Here is a 13,679-nt window from a genome sequence, read left to right as displayed (position 1 = left end):
AAATATGGAAAGCAAAATCCCGAGGAGCAGGAGGGCAGCGAGCTGCGTGCTGAGGTCGGCAGGGAAAGCACCGCGCACCACCCAGTGCGGGCACGGCTCCGCGCAGCGCACGGCCGCCCCGGTCTCGTTGTTGGCAGCCACAGCCGCTCCCGCAGTGTCCGCCGCCGGTGTCTGTACAGGAAATGTCACCGTGCGGCCCGGGGCTCCGCTTTCACACACTCCTTTCCGCTCTCTCTTTCTCTTTTTTTTTTTTTTTTCCCTTCTTTTTTTCTTTTTTCCTTTTTTTTTTTGCAGGCAACCGGATCGGTCTCACCCTCCTCGCTGACCATCCCGCAATCCCTCCCGCGCGTTCCCGCAGCGGAAGGACGCGGGCAGCTCCGCGTGTGAGCGCGCAGCTTCGGCTCAGCTTTGCCTGGCAAGAGCTGGAAGCCGCCTATGCCGGCCCTTGTCCAGGAGATGGCAGGATTGCCTCAGCCATGCCGGGCTCGGGCCGGCCCTGCAGCGCAGCGCCGCGCAACCGCGCATCCGCAACCCGGTCCGCCGAGGTCCGCATTATCCTCCGCAAGGATGCCCGTGTGTCCGGCGGGCCGTAGGGCTTTGCTCGGAGCTCCTCCGGCCGCGGGCAGGGTGCGGTGGGCAGTGGAGCCGGGTCGAGCGTGGTCCGGAGTCAGGCACCGCGCTCCCGGTGGTGTCGGGCTAGGAGCACACCGGGCCCTCACTGGCTTCGGTACCGGCGGCGAGAGGCCGGCGTTCGGCTCCGCCCCGCAAGCAGCAATGGGCCGCATCCCGGCGGCTGTTTTCTTAACGCTTCTGTACGCTGTTAGAAAAGGAGAAGGCGGCTCATTTGCAGCTGGTCCCGATTTGCCGGCCCGTCCGGGCTTCGTCCTGCCCCGCGAAGGGAGCTTCAGCCTCGGCCTTCGAAATCCCGGTGCCGCGGAGCCCGACGCTGAGGCCGCAGGAAGGCGCAGCCCCGCGGCCCCGAGCGGTGCGGAGCTCCCGGATCATCGCTGAGGCCGGAGGGATGCTGCGGGGGAGGCGTCAGGAGCCCGAAAAAGAAGAATGTGGAGAATTTTTTTCATGCAAAGAAAACAAGGCTGCAACATCAGAGAGGGCTCCTCCAGGCACGATGTGCCCCCAACCCCCACTTCTTAATTATTATTATTTTTTTCCCCAGAACCGAAAAAAAAGCACCGCTAGCTACAAATCCTCAAGTGTTCCGAATTGGTTTTTTGGAGGGATCCGGTTCAGAGGAAAAAAAAAAGCCCTCTCAATGTCTGCGAGTGTGCAAGCGGAAGAGAAAGGGGAAGGAAGAGGGTGGAGGAGGCGGGAGATGGCTCCCCGGTGGCTGCCGCCGGGCGCGGAGCCCATGGGGGCCCCGTTCGGGCCGGCGGTGGGGGGCAGCGGAGCTCCACCGGAGCCGGAGAGCCTCGGTAAGGGGAACAAAGGCACTGGGGCCGGCTCAGGGTAGGCAGAGCCGCCAGCCTGGGCACGGGAGTGAGGCCGCTCTCCCCGACAACATTTCTTCCTCGCAAAAACCCTCCCCAGCGGAAAAGGGCCTCTCGGGAACAGCTTTCCCTCGTCCTCCACGTCCCCCACTGTTCTGTCTCTCCTCGTGGAAGAACCCGAGCATGTCCCGTGCGGGGCTGCGGCCCCCGAAACGCGCTGCTGCGGGAAGAAGGCCGATTTCCTCCTCTTTTCGGATATGTCGAAAAGAAATCGTTTTATTAAAGGTGGTTCGGAAACAGTTTGGCAACACCGTTAACGGCTGGGAAGCTCAGACCGTGCTTCCAGCACAACGTGAAAGCAGACTTGGAGACGAGAAGGGAAATAAAAACGGTTTATGGAGAAATAGTCTGACTGTATGTCTTACCACGTACACGGGAAATCAAAGCGTTTAGAGCAATAGGATATTATAATAAATAATACTAGATCGAAACACACACCATTTAATAATTACACGAGGCACATGAACAGGGAGGACATCGCTTCTCTTTCCCAGAAGCTGAGCGCCCTGTGTATAGCATAACATGCACGCTAGGTTTAAAATTACAAAAACCCAACCGAGTCCCAGCCTTTCGGCCTACATAAATTATGGCATCTTTTGAAATGAATCATTTATTGCTTCTGTCATTAACACCCGTTTAGTTTTGCAAACTGAAAGTTAGCGGTGAACTTCACTTCTCCGAGCGGGAAGTGCTTTAAGCGCAGCGCGGGGTCCGCACGGAGGTCCGTGCATAACTCGGGACGGGACGGGACGGGGTGGCCGGAGGGGACACCCGGGCGCTGCTGCGGGGAGCATCGCGGCTCCTTCGGATCCAACGAAAGGAGCTGGGGCTGGCTCCCTACCCTGGGAAAAGCTGGTAGCAGATTGCCCGCCAGTATAATCAAATAATAAAAAATAAAAAAAGCGATCCCACTGCAAACAATTCCCTTATGGAGCCGCTGATTCCGAAATCCGCGGAGCCCCGTGCGGACTCCGGGGATGTGGGTTTTGCTAGCGGTGACTCCAGGAATGCCTCTTACTCGCGTTTTCCGACGATACAACAAACCAAATCTGACACTTTTGGGCACCGGCTGATGTTCGGAGATAAAAATCGCAGGTTCCCTCCTCAAAGAGTTAAGGGTTTAAAAAAGTTATAAATGGAACCTTTCGACACATTTAAATTCGTTTATACTGGCCTAGAGGGAAGGATAGAAAATATAATTAATATTAATATTATTTTTTTAAAAAGGAAGAAACAGAACGATAAAGTCAAGGTTTGTCTGCGCTCCCCTTCGACCGAGAGAAAAACGCCGACTTTCACGGAAATAGAAAACAATTCACAAAACTTCGCCACCGCTGGAAGGAGAAGAAAAAAAAAAATTAAATATATTTTCAAGTCTTTCCAAAAGTCCGTAGCTGGTCGTAAACGGAGTTTATATATCCATCACTGTCCGCGAGTAATCGATCAAGAAACGTTGTCTTTCAGTTTGGAGACTATTTTCTTATCTTTCACCCTCCTGTTCTGAAACCAAATGGTGACCTGGCGCTCGGACAGGTTCGTGGCCGCGGATATCCTTCGCCTCTTGTCCTTGTTAATGAACTTGTTAATGGCGTATTCGTTCTCGAGTTCCTTAAGCTGGAGCTTGGTGTAGGGCACTCTCTTCTTCCTCCCGCGCCGGTAGACACACATCTCGGGCTGGTTTAGTGCAACGTCCCCTACGGAAAAGACACGACGTGAAAAATTAGAATTTTATGACAGGCGTTTAAAGCGTAGCCGATACTTGTCGGGGGCTGCTTTTCACGGGCAAATAAATAACGGCGGCTTGTTTACAGTTTATTATTATTTACACTGCCCTATTAGCTGCGCGTTGGGCAGCCCCGCGCCTGACGGACTGTCATCACTGCGAGCGGCGCGGCGGGGCTGGCAGAGCGCACAGACGGCCCTTTGCTGCGCGCTGCCCGCTTTGTTTGCATGTGGTTAGCGCCGGCGTGCCCCGCTGCTCGCGGCCTCTTAAGTGCTCTGGGGCCGGGTCAGCGGGCTGCCGGGGAGCGGAGGAGCCTCCGAGCCACCGTCCCGCAAACGGAAATACAGACCGAGGCGCGACGGGAGAAGCAGAAGGAGCCCGGGGCCCCGCAGCCCGGGTGCCCCGCGGGGTGCGGCTTCCTGGGGCGGCCGGGGAAGAGAGATCCCCCCGAGCCTCGGGCCGCTCTGGGGGAGGGCTGGGGGGCGGCCGGCGGAGGGCGCGGGGGGCGCGGCTCGGCTCGGCTCGGAGCGGTTCTCGCCCTCGCGTACCTGGAAAGGACGATTTCCAGAAGTGCGAGCTCTGTGTCTGATCTTTGGCACAGTACACCTGGCCGTTCCAGCCATTAGCCAGAGTCCAGGACTGATAGCCCTCCATGGATATGTACGTTTCGTGTCTCGGTTCCCCAGAGCCAAACGTCGAGACCATGTCTATGTACCCAGGAACGTGCTGGTAGGGGTTTGTATAGCCCTGGTAGAAGGACACTTCCTTCGCCCTGGTGGAGACTTCATTGGCGGGGACACTCGTGCTGGTCAGACTGGAGACGTCCATGTACTTTTCCACGGGAAAGCCGCCAATGGAGGCATGGGGGGCAGACTTCAGGGCGTTCTGCTGGATCCCAACCCCGTGGGACATCCTGCAGCTATAGTATCCGTTGCCAAAGTGATACCCGTAGCCGAGCGCGGGGGCGGCGGGCGGTGCGCCGGAGCCCGGGCAGTCCTTGGCCGGGGGGTCGGGCCGCGCCGCCGCCCCCGAGCGCTCCCCTCCGCCGGCGTAGGCGAACCCCGAGGCGGCGGCGGCGGCGGCCGCGCGGCCCGTGTGCGCCGCGCCGAAAACGGGCGAGGAGAGAAAGTTACGGCACTGCCCGGTGGTGCCGCCGCCGCCGCCGCCGCTGTTGTCGCCGCGCAGTCCGTCCATCTCCCAGCTCGCTTCTTTGCTCATGGCCTTGCACATCGCGGGCGGCGGCGCGGTCCCCGGCCGGGCATGGCGCAAAATTGTTATTTGCCTCCAACAGGTTGGATCCTGGCGGTACGTTTATAAAAAGCAAGTCCGGGTCGAGGGGGGGAAGCGGGGGTGGGGGCGGCCGGCCCCAGATTAGTTTGCCTCAGCCCGGGGGGCTGCTCATAGGCTGCCGCCGGAGCATGTGACCCTCCCGCCGCCTCGCAGCCCCCCGGCTCGCACCGACGGGGCCCCCCCGACGCCGCGCTCCCGCCTCCGGGCCGGCCTCGCCCCCGCCGCTTTCATCCCCCCGCCCGCCCGCCTGCCCGCGGCTTCAAAAGGGCCTTCGGACCTTCGCTTCTCCGCTGGCCTTTTGAAGCCGTGGGCAAAGTACCTGAGTCCCGCTTCCCCGATGCTCCTATCTCCCCACTTTCTTTCTTCCCCCTCACCCCCCTTCACCTCCCCCCGAAATTATCTCATTTCCTCAAATACCTTTGCTATGATCTAACGGAGTCAGGGGTCTGCTCGGACTCCATTGGTAGCCGGGACTTTCGAAGTTGCTTCTCTTGTAACTGTTTGCAGCAGAAATACACTATTTTCTGTATATACATACATTACGTAGTCCAGGAAAAAGGAGAAAACAAGCGAAGAGTAAACAATCTATTTGTTTTACTCCAAAACTTTCCCCACAGGCTCGTTGTTACGTGCACTTTTAATAGCCAACCCGAACGGACGGCCTTTTCGTTTTCCCAGTCCTTCAAAACAAGGCACAAAACAAGATTTCACAGCAACGCGGAGAAAATTGTCAAACTGGTTTTTAATCTCCAAACTTGCGCCGTAGCATCTCGTCTCTGTATTTACTCCCATCTCTTTATGTACCTTCTTCTCATTAAGTACCCTAATCTCCTTGGTTACCTTCATCTCTTCATATATTCTCATCTCTTTATGCACACTCATCTCTTTTGTTACTCTCTCTCTCTCTCTCTTTTTTTTTTTTTTACTGTACTCTCATCTCTTTCTTTATTTCAACGTTAAAAAATGATCGTTTTGAGGGTGGAGAAGTTCCTTCGGACCTCTCTCGGGCTCTGTCCTCGGTCCGTCGAGTGAGCACAGCCTCTCCGACCCCTGCGTGCCCCGAAGCGCAGCGGGAACCGCGGTGTCCCGGCCCGGACGAGCCCTCCGGATCGAACATAAACCCCCACCCAGCGGCTTTTCGGACGGAGCCCCGCTTTATCGCGTAAATGGAAGCCCGTCTGTTTGCAGAGCCAGCCTCAGAAACAATCGCACGACCATTAACCCGGCAAAACGGGCGCCGCCGGACCGCAGCCCTTGTGCCTCGGGGCGCGACCGTGCCGAAGGCCGCGTGTGACCCGGGGACACGCCGCAGCTTTTTCCTCTTCGAAGCGCGGACCGACCACCTCGTAGCGCCCCGACCTTCCCTGCGGGCCGACGTGCGGCGGGGGCAGCGCCGGGCGGAACGCGGCTCACCGATGCGGGCGGCAGCGGCCCAGGGCAGCGCGCAGCCTCCGCCCCGCGCAGCGCGCGCGCAAAGCCGCGCAGAGCCGCCAGATGGCGCACGCCGCGCCCGTCGCTGCCCGCCGCGGGCACTGCGCGGGGCTCCGCGCTCAGAGCGCCCCGAGCTGCCCGGCTCTGCGCTGCGCGGAGATGTTGCGCGGCCGCGGAGCCCTGCGGCAGAAGGGGGAGTCGGCGCACCCGCTGTCCTTCTGGCCCTGGGAGCGGCTGGCTCGCTGCGAGCCGCGTTCCAATTAAGTGGAGTGACCTTATGTTTTCTCCCAGGCTAAGATTTAATAAAAGTGTACTGAAAATATTCTTTGATGCCTGCGGTAATAACTTTCAAGGTAAAAATAAAAAGTTTGGCCCCGGGCCTGAGCAGCTCTTTAAACTCGTAGGAACAACTGAGTAAACTTCGTCTATTTTGCCGCTCTCTGCAACTTCCTCCTCTTTTGCCCTTCAATATCGGTGTAAAGCAGGAGGCTCCTTAGGTTGTGCTGTTGTTTTGGGGGAAAGGGGGGAGCGAAATAGAGAAAGGGAAACATCGGTGCGGTAAATGCGCCCAGTGTGCTGGGAGTGTCTATCTCAGATGGGCGGTTTGTTGGTGGGTTGCCGGTGTAAGTCACTGACTGCACTGGGGCACGGTTCCGTCGCTCGGATTCTTAGCGAGAGATTATTAGGACGCGTTGTTTCCCCTGCATATGAACGTAGATATAATTTAAGGCGCACTGCACGTAAACGAAGAACCGGAATTATTTAAAAGGTCCCAAATGAAACGGACGCCGACCAGCACTCCCCGCTCGGCCGCCCCCGCCCGTTCCCTCCCTCCGGCCGCACTGCAGTCCGTCCCCGCGTGGTGCCGCGCTCGGGGCGCAGCCCGCGTCCGTCGGGGCTCGGCGGCCCCGCGGCGGCGTCCCCGAAGGCCGGGGCAGACGCTCGCTCCGTCACCGCGTTTAAGAAAACAGACGAGGGCGCCAAACGACAGCAATAAACCCGCCGCACGCTTCCGCTCCACCTCCCGCTCCCCCTCCGCCGGGCCGTGCGGGCGGCTGCGGGGTTCCGGCTCGCGGTACCGCCGGTACATTCGTCCCTCTCCCCCCGCTGCGCGCAGCCCCGTCCCGCCGCAGCGCCCCGGTGTCCGCCCGGCCCTGTGCCCGCCGCAACTGCCCGCGGGCGAGGAAAAGTCGCTATTGACTTTAGTCTGGTTTTGGGGCTGTAAAACGCAGGACACCACAGTGCAGCAGAAATTCACATATCAAAGGGTTGACATGAAACGATCATTAATGGAAGGGTGGATTTTGCAAACAACGCCTAGAATGTTTCCTAAATATTTCACGGAATGTTTAGGGAGACTTTCACACGTTATTAAAAAAAAAAAAAAAAAAAAAATCTGACAAGTATCCCATTTTCGAGCTATGAATCATGCGCAAGAGCACCAGAACTTAGGAGATGTGTGTGACCGACATTAGCGGGAGAGCTCTGCTCGCAAAAAAACCGACTCGCGTTGGGCCACCAAACCCTCGGGTTCTCGGGTCTGACCACGGGATGATGCGGGGGGGGTGGAAATCACGGCGAGGATAAAGGCCGGGCAGCTATCGGGGAGCGCTCCGGAGATGCTAACGACAAAGGATCTATCTTCGTTTAAATGGTCGCCATCAGCGTCATTATTACGGGCAAAGTTAGCGTTGAAGGGCCACTTCCCGAGCGCCGCGGGTGCGGAGCGTGGCAGCCCGTAACCCCGCAGCGGCACGGAACGGAGCGATGAGCTCACGGAGCCACAGGTAACGCGGGGGTCGGGGGGGGGGGGGGGCAGCCCCTGTCGGGGACAATGGCCGCGCATCGGTCATTCTGTTATTTGTCATAATAATGCTCTTAAATGGGCGGTGGGGAGGGAAGAAGGGCTGGAGAGAGGAACCCGCTGGCCGCACGGCTGCGTTTCGTACCCTTCGAGCTCTTTTCCCCGCTATCACAGCGAGCGTTGTCCCACAGGGCGGCTTCGTCGGTAAACAGGGTTACGGGAAGCAGAAGGAATATCGCATGTAAGGACGCAACGAAGAGATCTATTAGAAATCAGGGCCGCTAATTGCTATTTCAATTTGCGGGCGGCTGCTGGAGGTGCGCCCGAAGCGCGGTGTGTCGGCAGCAGCGGGCACGTCAGGTCCTTGAGCAGGGCTCGGGCTGTGAGGGGTGCGTGGGGGTGCCGCCGAAATTCCGGGATAAAAGTACGAATGCGGTCGGAAAATGGGAGGGAAAAGTAACGAGGTGTCAGCGGCGGAGATGCTCTCCCCGCCGCTCTTCTGCCGGCGGCTCCGATCTAATCCGCCTCCGAGCTAATAATAAAGAAAAGCATTATCTAACATTTAGTGTGTGGTTCTGTCCGAGGACAAATGAGAAAGAAGCTGCATCATTAGGACCTAAAAGGCAACAAAACAAAAATCAGAGCATAATGATGCACCTAAATGAAGGGGGAAATGTTGCACAGCTCATTTTATTAATCAGACTGTCAATTTCACCCCAGAGGCCAAACCCCAGAGCGATTCAAGCAGGATCTGATCAAGCTGAGGACGAGAGCTTTGCTCCTCACTTCTCGTCTCTCTTTCTTTCCACCTGGATATATTTGTCTGCTCAGAAGCCGCCTTCATTATCCACTGACAGGAGCTTGTATTTATTTGCTTATAAACCTGTTACAATAAATGATTATTCGAACAGCGTCATTCGTACCTTAATGACGAGCGCTACTTTTTGATGAATGACATTTCGGGCTAGAAAGGATGTATGGGTCATTTTGACCAGTCATTCCCTCGCTTTGGCATCCCACAGTTTTTACGCCTCCCTCAAAAAGAGATAATAATATTTAGAGACACTCTCCGGGCTGAATGTGAATTAGCCCCTGCCGCAGCTCATCATTAGTACAGGACCAGCCCTGCAACTTTGACATTTTTTATAAAGCTGAGATGATGGAAAGAATAAGAAAAGAGATGATCCTGATGGAGAGAGGGCTGCACAGCCCTACGGCTGGCAAAAGGCTCTCGAATTTGTCAGACTCAGCTGGAAATGCGGTGCTGGAGGCCCTCGAAAATTCGCAGCACAGTGGTCGCCTCAGCCCGAGACTAACTTCCTCCTCCCTGCACGGCGCGATAGGGGACATCTCCGCCAAAGGCAAATTCGAAATAGACACTTTGTTCAACCTGCAGCATCCGAGCGGCGAAAGCACCGTCTCGTCCGAAATCCCGCCGTCGGAAAGCAGGAAGAAAATCAGCCTTTATCCCGAAGTGGCTCAAGAGGCAGAGATGAACAGCGACGTGGAGGTGGGCTGCTCGGCTCTGCGCTCTCCGGCCAGCCTGCCTTCCTCCCAGCTCAAGGAGAACAGCACGAAAGGTAACTCGCCGCTCTCGCCTCCAGCGAGCCCCGCGCTTCGCCGCCCGCGTTTCCAGAGCTCGGCGACGCCGCCGCCACCGCCAAAGTTGCAGCCCCCTGCTCACGGCGCTCTCTCTTCCGCGGAGGCAGCGCCGGGGCTGTAAAATATTATGGGGCTCTCCGCGCTGTTCCCATAGCCGGGACGCGGCTCGGCCGCGTGTGTGCGTGCCCAAAGCCACCGCCGTGCGGGGATGCGGCCGGGATGGATGTGGGCACCGTCACCCACCCACTCACTTACCCGGAGCTAGGGAAACCCTTCTCCTTATTTTTTCCCTAGCTCCTGGAGCTCGGCGCGTCTCTCGAGCTGTATATATATGGGTGTGGATGTGTATGTAGCTACACATACATATATTAAATTAGTGAGACAGAGAGAAGTGTGAGGAAACGGTCCTTATTTGTCTGCGTTTGCCCTTCTCTGTGTACACGCAGCGTGCCATTCCGTGGCCATTTAAGAGTAATTGGGCATTGTTCACCGTCCTTCTGTTTATAGCAGAGGCTCAGAGGCAGCCCCGTCTGTCTCCGCTTTGCGGGGCGCGGTGACGGACGGTGGTTGTTGTTATCGCAGTAATTGGGGAGGGGGAGCCAGGTGAGCGCGGATCTCCTAGGGGCACGGTGCATGCCTTTTTCGTCGAATGTGCCAAAGAAAGCAAGGCAGCCTCGACGGAACGCGCGAGAAAAATCGCCCTTAAGGCTGCTCGGCTTTGCTTCGCCCCTAACGGGTCCGAGCCCTTCTCGAGGCACGGTGGTTGCAGCCACCGCACAGCCCGATTTGCTCAGAGAAAGGGAAAGAAAAAAAGAAAAAAAAGAAAAGAGAAAAAAAAAAAAAAGGAAGAAAGAATGAAAGGAAAAAAAACCCACCCCAGCCTCAACCGTATCGATTAATGTAACAGCCGCGATTTGTAAAGCTGACAGCTCGCGGCGGGGCAGGGCGGCCGGTTCGGGGGCAGCCCCGCCGGCCGCTCTCAGCCCGCTGCTCACCCCGCAGGCTTCGCGGAGAGCAGCCCGGCTCCCAGCACCCCCGCCGCCCCCGGGCTGGGCCTGCACGGCGGCAGCACGCTGGGCGGTTCGGCGGCGGGGGCAGACCAGGTGCGGCGGTACCGCACCGCCTTCACCCGCGAGCAGATCGCCCGCCTGGAGAAGGAGTTCTACCGCGAGAACTACGTGTCGCGGCCGCGCCGCTGCGAGCTGGCGGCCGCCCTCAACCTGCCCGAGACCACCATCAAGGTACGGAGCCCCCCCTAACCCCCACCCCCCGGGGCTCCGCGGCAGAGCGGCCCTCGGCTGTCCCCGCACCGGGAAGGTTGCGTTTGCCCCTTCGGCTGTTCGACCTCGTCAGATCGCGTCTCCAGCCGATTTCCCAGGGTGGAAAGGGGAGAGAAAACGCGGCCGTTCAGCTCGCGGGGAGAGGGATGAGACACAAGGCCGGGAGGCGGGGAGGGGGCATCGGAGGGGAAACGTTCGCTGTGGGCCGCAGAGACCCCCCCCGGGCCGCGAGTCCCCCCCCCGGGCGCGGCCGCTCGCTGGTGCCGGGCTGCGGGGCGCGGAACGGAGCTGAGGCCGCGCTGTGCTTGTGTCCCCGCGCAGGTGTGGTTCCAGAACCGGCGCATGAAGGACAAGCGGCAGCGCCTGGCCATGTCCTGGCCCCACCCGGCCGACCCCAGCTTCTACACCTACATGATGACCCACGCGGCGGCCACGGGCAGCCTGCCCTACCCCTTCCACTCGCACGTCCCGCTGCACTACTACCCGCACGTCGGGGTCACCGCCGCCGCCGCCGCCGCCGCCGCCTCGGGGGCCGCCGCCGCGCCCTTCGCCACCTCCATCCGCCCGCTGGACACCTTCCGCGCCCTCTCGCACCCCTACTCCCGCCCCGAGCTGCTCTGCAGCTTCCGCCATCCCGGCCTCTACCAGGCGCCGGCCGCCGCCGGCCTCAACAGCGGCGCGGCGGCCTCGGCGGCGGCGGCGGCGGCGGCCGCGGCGGCGGCGGCGGCGGGCTCGGGTCCTCCGGGGGGCTCGGCGCCGTGCTCGTGCCTCAGCTGCCACAGCAGCCAGACGGCGGCGGCGGCGGCGGCGGCCTCGGCGCTGGGCTCGCGGGGCTCCGCCGCCGACTTCCCGTGCACCGCGGGCGCGCAGCGCTCCGAGAGCGGCTTCCTGCCCTACTCGGCCGCCGTGCTGGGCAAGGCCGCGGTCTCCTCGCCGGAGCAGCGGGAGGAGGCGCCGCTCACCAGATAACCACCCGGGGCTCAGCGCGGGGCCCTCCGGGCAGAAGTTCCTTCTATTTTTCTATTGCCGCCCGACGGAGGGCGCGGGGCTCGGGGAGGGGCACGAGGGAATGCGTTCCTGGGGTTTCTTCGTCCTCTCTCTCTCTCTCTCTCTCCCCCCCCCCCCCTTTTTTTTTTAAAAAATAATAATAATTATTATTATTTCGGTTTGAGTTCGAATAAATGGGAAACTCGCATAGGTATTGTACGGAGAGTGGTAGCTCGCGAGGCTGCTGCGGCCGGGCCGGTTACGGGAGGGTGAGACTGCCAGTGTGTGGAGAGGCGATCTGCAGGCTCGTGCTTTTCACCGACCACAATCCACGCTCACTGGGAAATACTTGAATCTCTCTGGGTGTAGGTGTCGTCCCGAAGCATTTACGTTACAGACGCTTTTCTAAATTCAATTTTTTTTTTTTTCCGTAGCGCGTTTCTCCCCTTTCTGTCTCAAGCTCGGATTTATTGCTCACGTCGCTCCTGTGCCCCCGCGCAGCCACCGCCGGGCGACCGAGAGCCGCCGCTCCGCACCGCTGCTACGGGAGGGACTGCCGTGAACTTGGAGAAAGGCACATCAAAAAGCACCGGTGTTACTGCCATGTCAATTTTGATGCTAATAATGTGCAGATTATGACGAAAATTGCCAATCATGTTCTCTGATGGACCTCCTTTGAATGTGGAATTGGAAAAAAGTTCCCCGCACAGAGACCTGCTGTCAAGTACTAACAACCCGCTAAGGGAAGTCATTAGAAGAGACAGATAAGAGACTCGGTACATAAAACATTGTTCTCGGTGCATAGAATGTATGTTATTTAATGTTATATCTGTTACCCGAAGTGATTTCGCACAAGAAAGCCACTTTCTTATCATCTCAATTGCCAATTTTCATTTTGGTAACTCGGACGCCCCGGGCAGACTTTTCTCTGTTAAGTTGATGTTCCACCAATGCGAAGAGCCTCATTAAATCAAGCCCAGATATTTCCATAATGCTCCCTACAGAGCCACTTCGCTCTTCCCATAATGAGATTTTTCTGAAGAGTTGAAGCCCTCATCCAACTTGCTATTGCTTGTTTGGGCCCCGTGTGACTCACACACGCGTAGGCACTCACCAAAATACGCCTCTTATATATTTCGAGTAAGTGTCCCGAAATGCTTATATTTTTAAGACACTGGATTTTTTGTCATATTCTAATAATGAACTTTCAGGAAATGATTTCAAGGCTACGCCGTTCCGTTCGCTGAACGTAAATCGTAGGCTTCTTTACCAGGCGGGACGGAGCCCTCGGGCGGGGGTAGGGATGGGCAGAGGGAGGAATAGCCCGAGGCTCCGGCGGCGGATTTATTGTACAGTCACTGCTTAGGGAACGGGAAAGTACGCGGGGAGACACCCAACCCACCTATCTCGGTTCGTAAGGAACAAACAGCAAGACTACTTATGTACAGAGGTGACGGTACCAGCTGTTGTTCGCTGAGTTTACATTTAATTTTTTTTTTTTTAATTAATATATAATTTAAGGCTAAAGAAGATAGACCAAAACGTAGCACTCTTTTACCAGCTCAACCTTTTCGATTGTTGGAATCGTTTGTTACGGCCGCGCAATTATGGGCTGCGCACACGGCGGTGTTGGCAATAACGTTTACATTTTTCCGAAACAGAGATATATGTCGATGAAACGATCGAGGAGAACGCTGGTTGGTAAAATTAACGTAAATTCGTTTTATGTTAGGTCCGTTGGACCTGGTTATTATATGAAACTGTAAATAAAGTCTTCGTGCTTTAAATATCGCTGGCTGTACGAACTCGCTGTAAAATATTTTACAAATGTGCAATAATTATAAAGCTTTGTATATTACGTTATTTATTGTGTTTGGTCATGTAAAATAAATGTTATTTAAATCAAAGCGGGGTTATTTGTTTAAGAGGCTGCAAAACATTGCGCACTGATGTTTGTTTTTAAATATGGCATCCAGGGCTGCGAGAACTTCTTAAAACAACATCTTTAAACGCCTTTTAATACACATATCAGATGGATTAATTCATACTAATCAGTA

General features: G+C 57.2%; 2 protein-coding genes across 2 annotated transcripts; one reads left to right on the top strand and one right to left on the bottom strand.

Annotated features, from left to right (window-relative positions):
- Positions 1 to 2,937: 2,937 nt before the first annotated feature.
- HOXD13 (homeobox D13) lies at positions 2,938 to 4,473 on the bottom strand. Its single transcript, XM_031599416.2, has 2 exons — positions 3,777 to 4,473; positions 2,938 to 3,199 (listed from the first exon to the last, which is right to left on the bottom strand). The coding sequence occupies exons 1-2, from the start codon at positions 4,456 to 4,458 to the stop codon at positions 2,949 to 2,951; spliced, it is 933 nt and encodes a 310-aa protein (XP_031455276.2). The 5' UTR covers positions 4,459 to 4,473; the 3' UTR covers positions 2,938 to 2,948.
- A 4,436-nt stretch (positions 4,474 to 8,909) lies between these two features.
- EVX2 (even-skipped homeobox 2) lies at positions 8,910 to 11,701 on the top strand. The gene is made up of 3 exons (XM_031599417.2): positions 8,910 to 9,333; positions 10,358 to 10,596; positions 10,957 to 11,701. Exons 1-3 carry the CDS (start codon positions 8,910 to 8,912, stop codon positions 11,602 to 11,604), a joined length of 1,311 nt encoding a protein of 436 aa, XP_031455277.1. The 3' UTR covers positions 11,605 to 11,701.
- The last annotated feature ends 1,978 nt before the right edge of the window (positions 11,702 to 13,679 follow it).

The sequence above is a fragment of the Phasianus colchicus genome, chromosome 7 (assembly GCF_987193195.1).
Source record: "Phasianus colchicus chromosome 7, bPhaCol1.hap1.1, whole genome shotgun sequence".
Classification (NCBI taxonomy): Eukaryota; Metazoa; Chordata; class Aves; order Galliformes; family Phasianidae; genus Phasianus; species Phasianus colchicus.
This window is presented reverse-complemented; position numbering and strand designations above follow the sequence as displayed.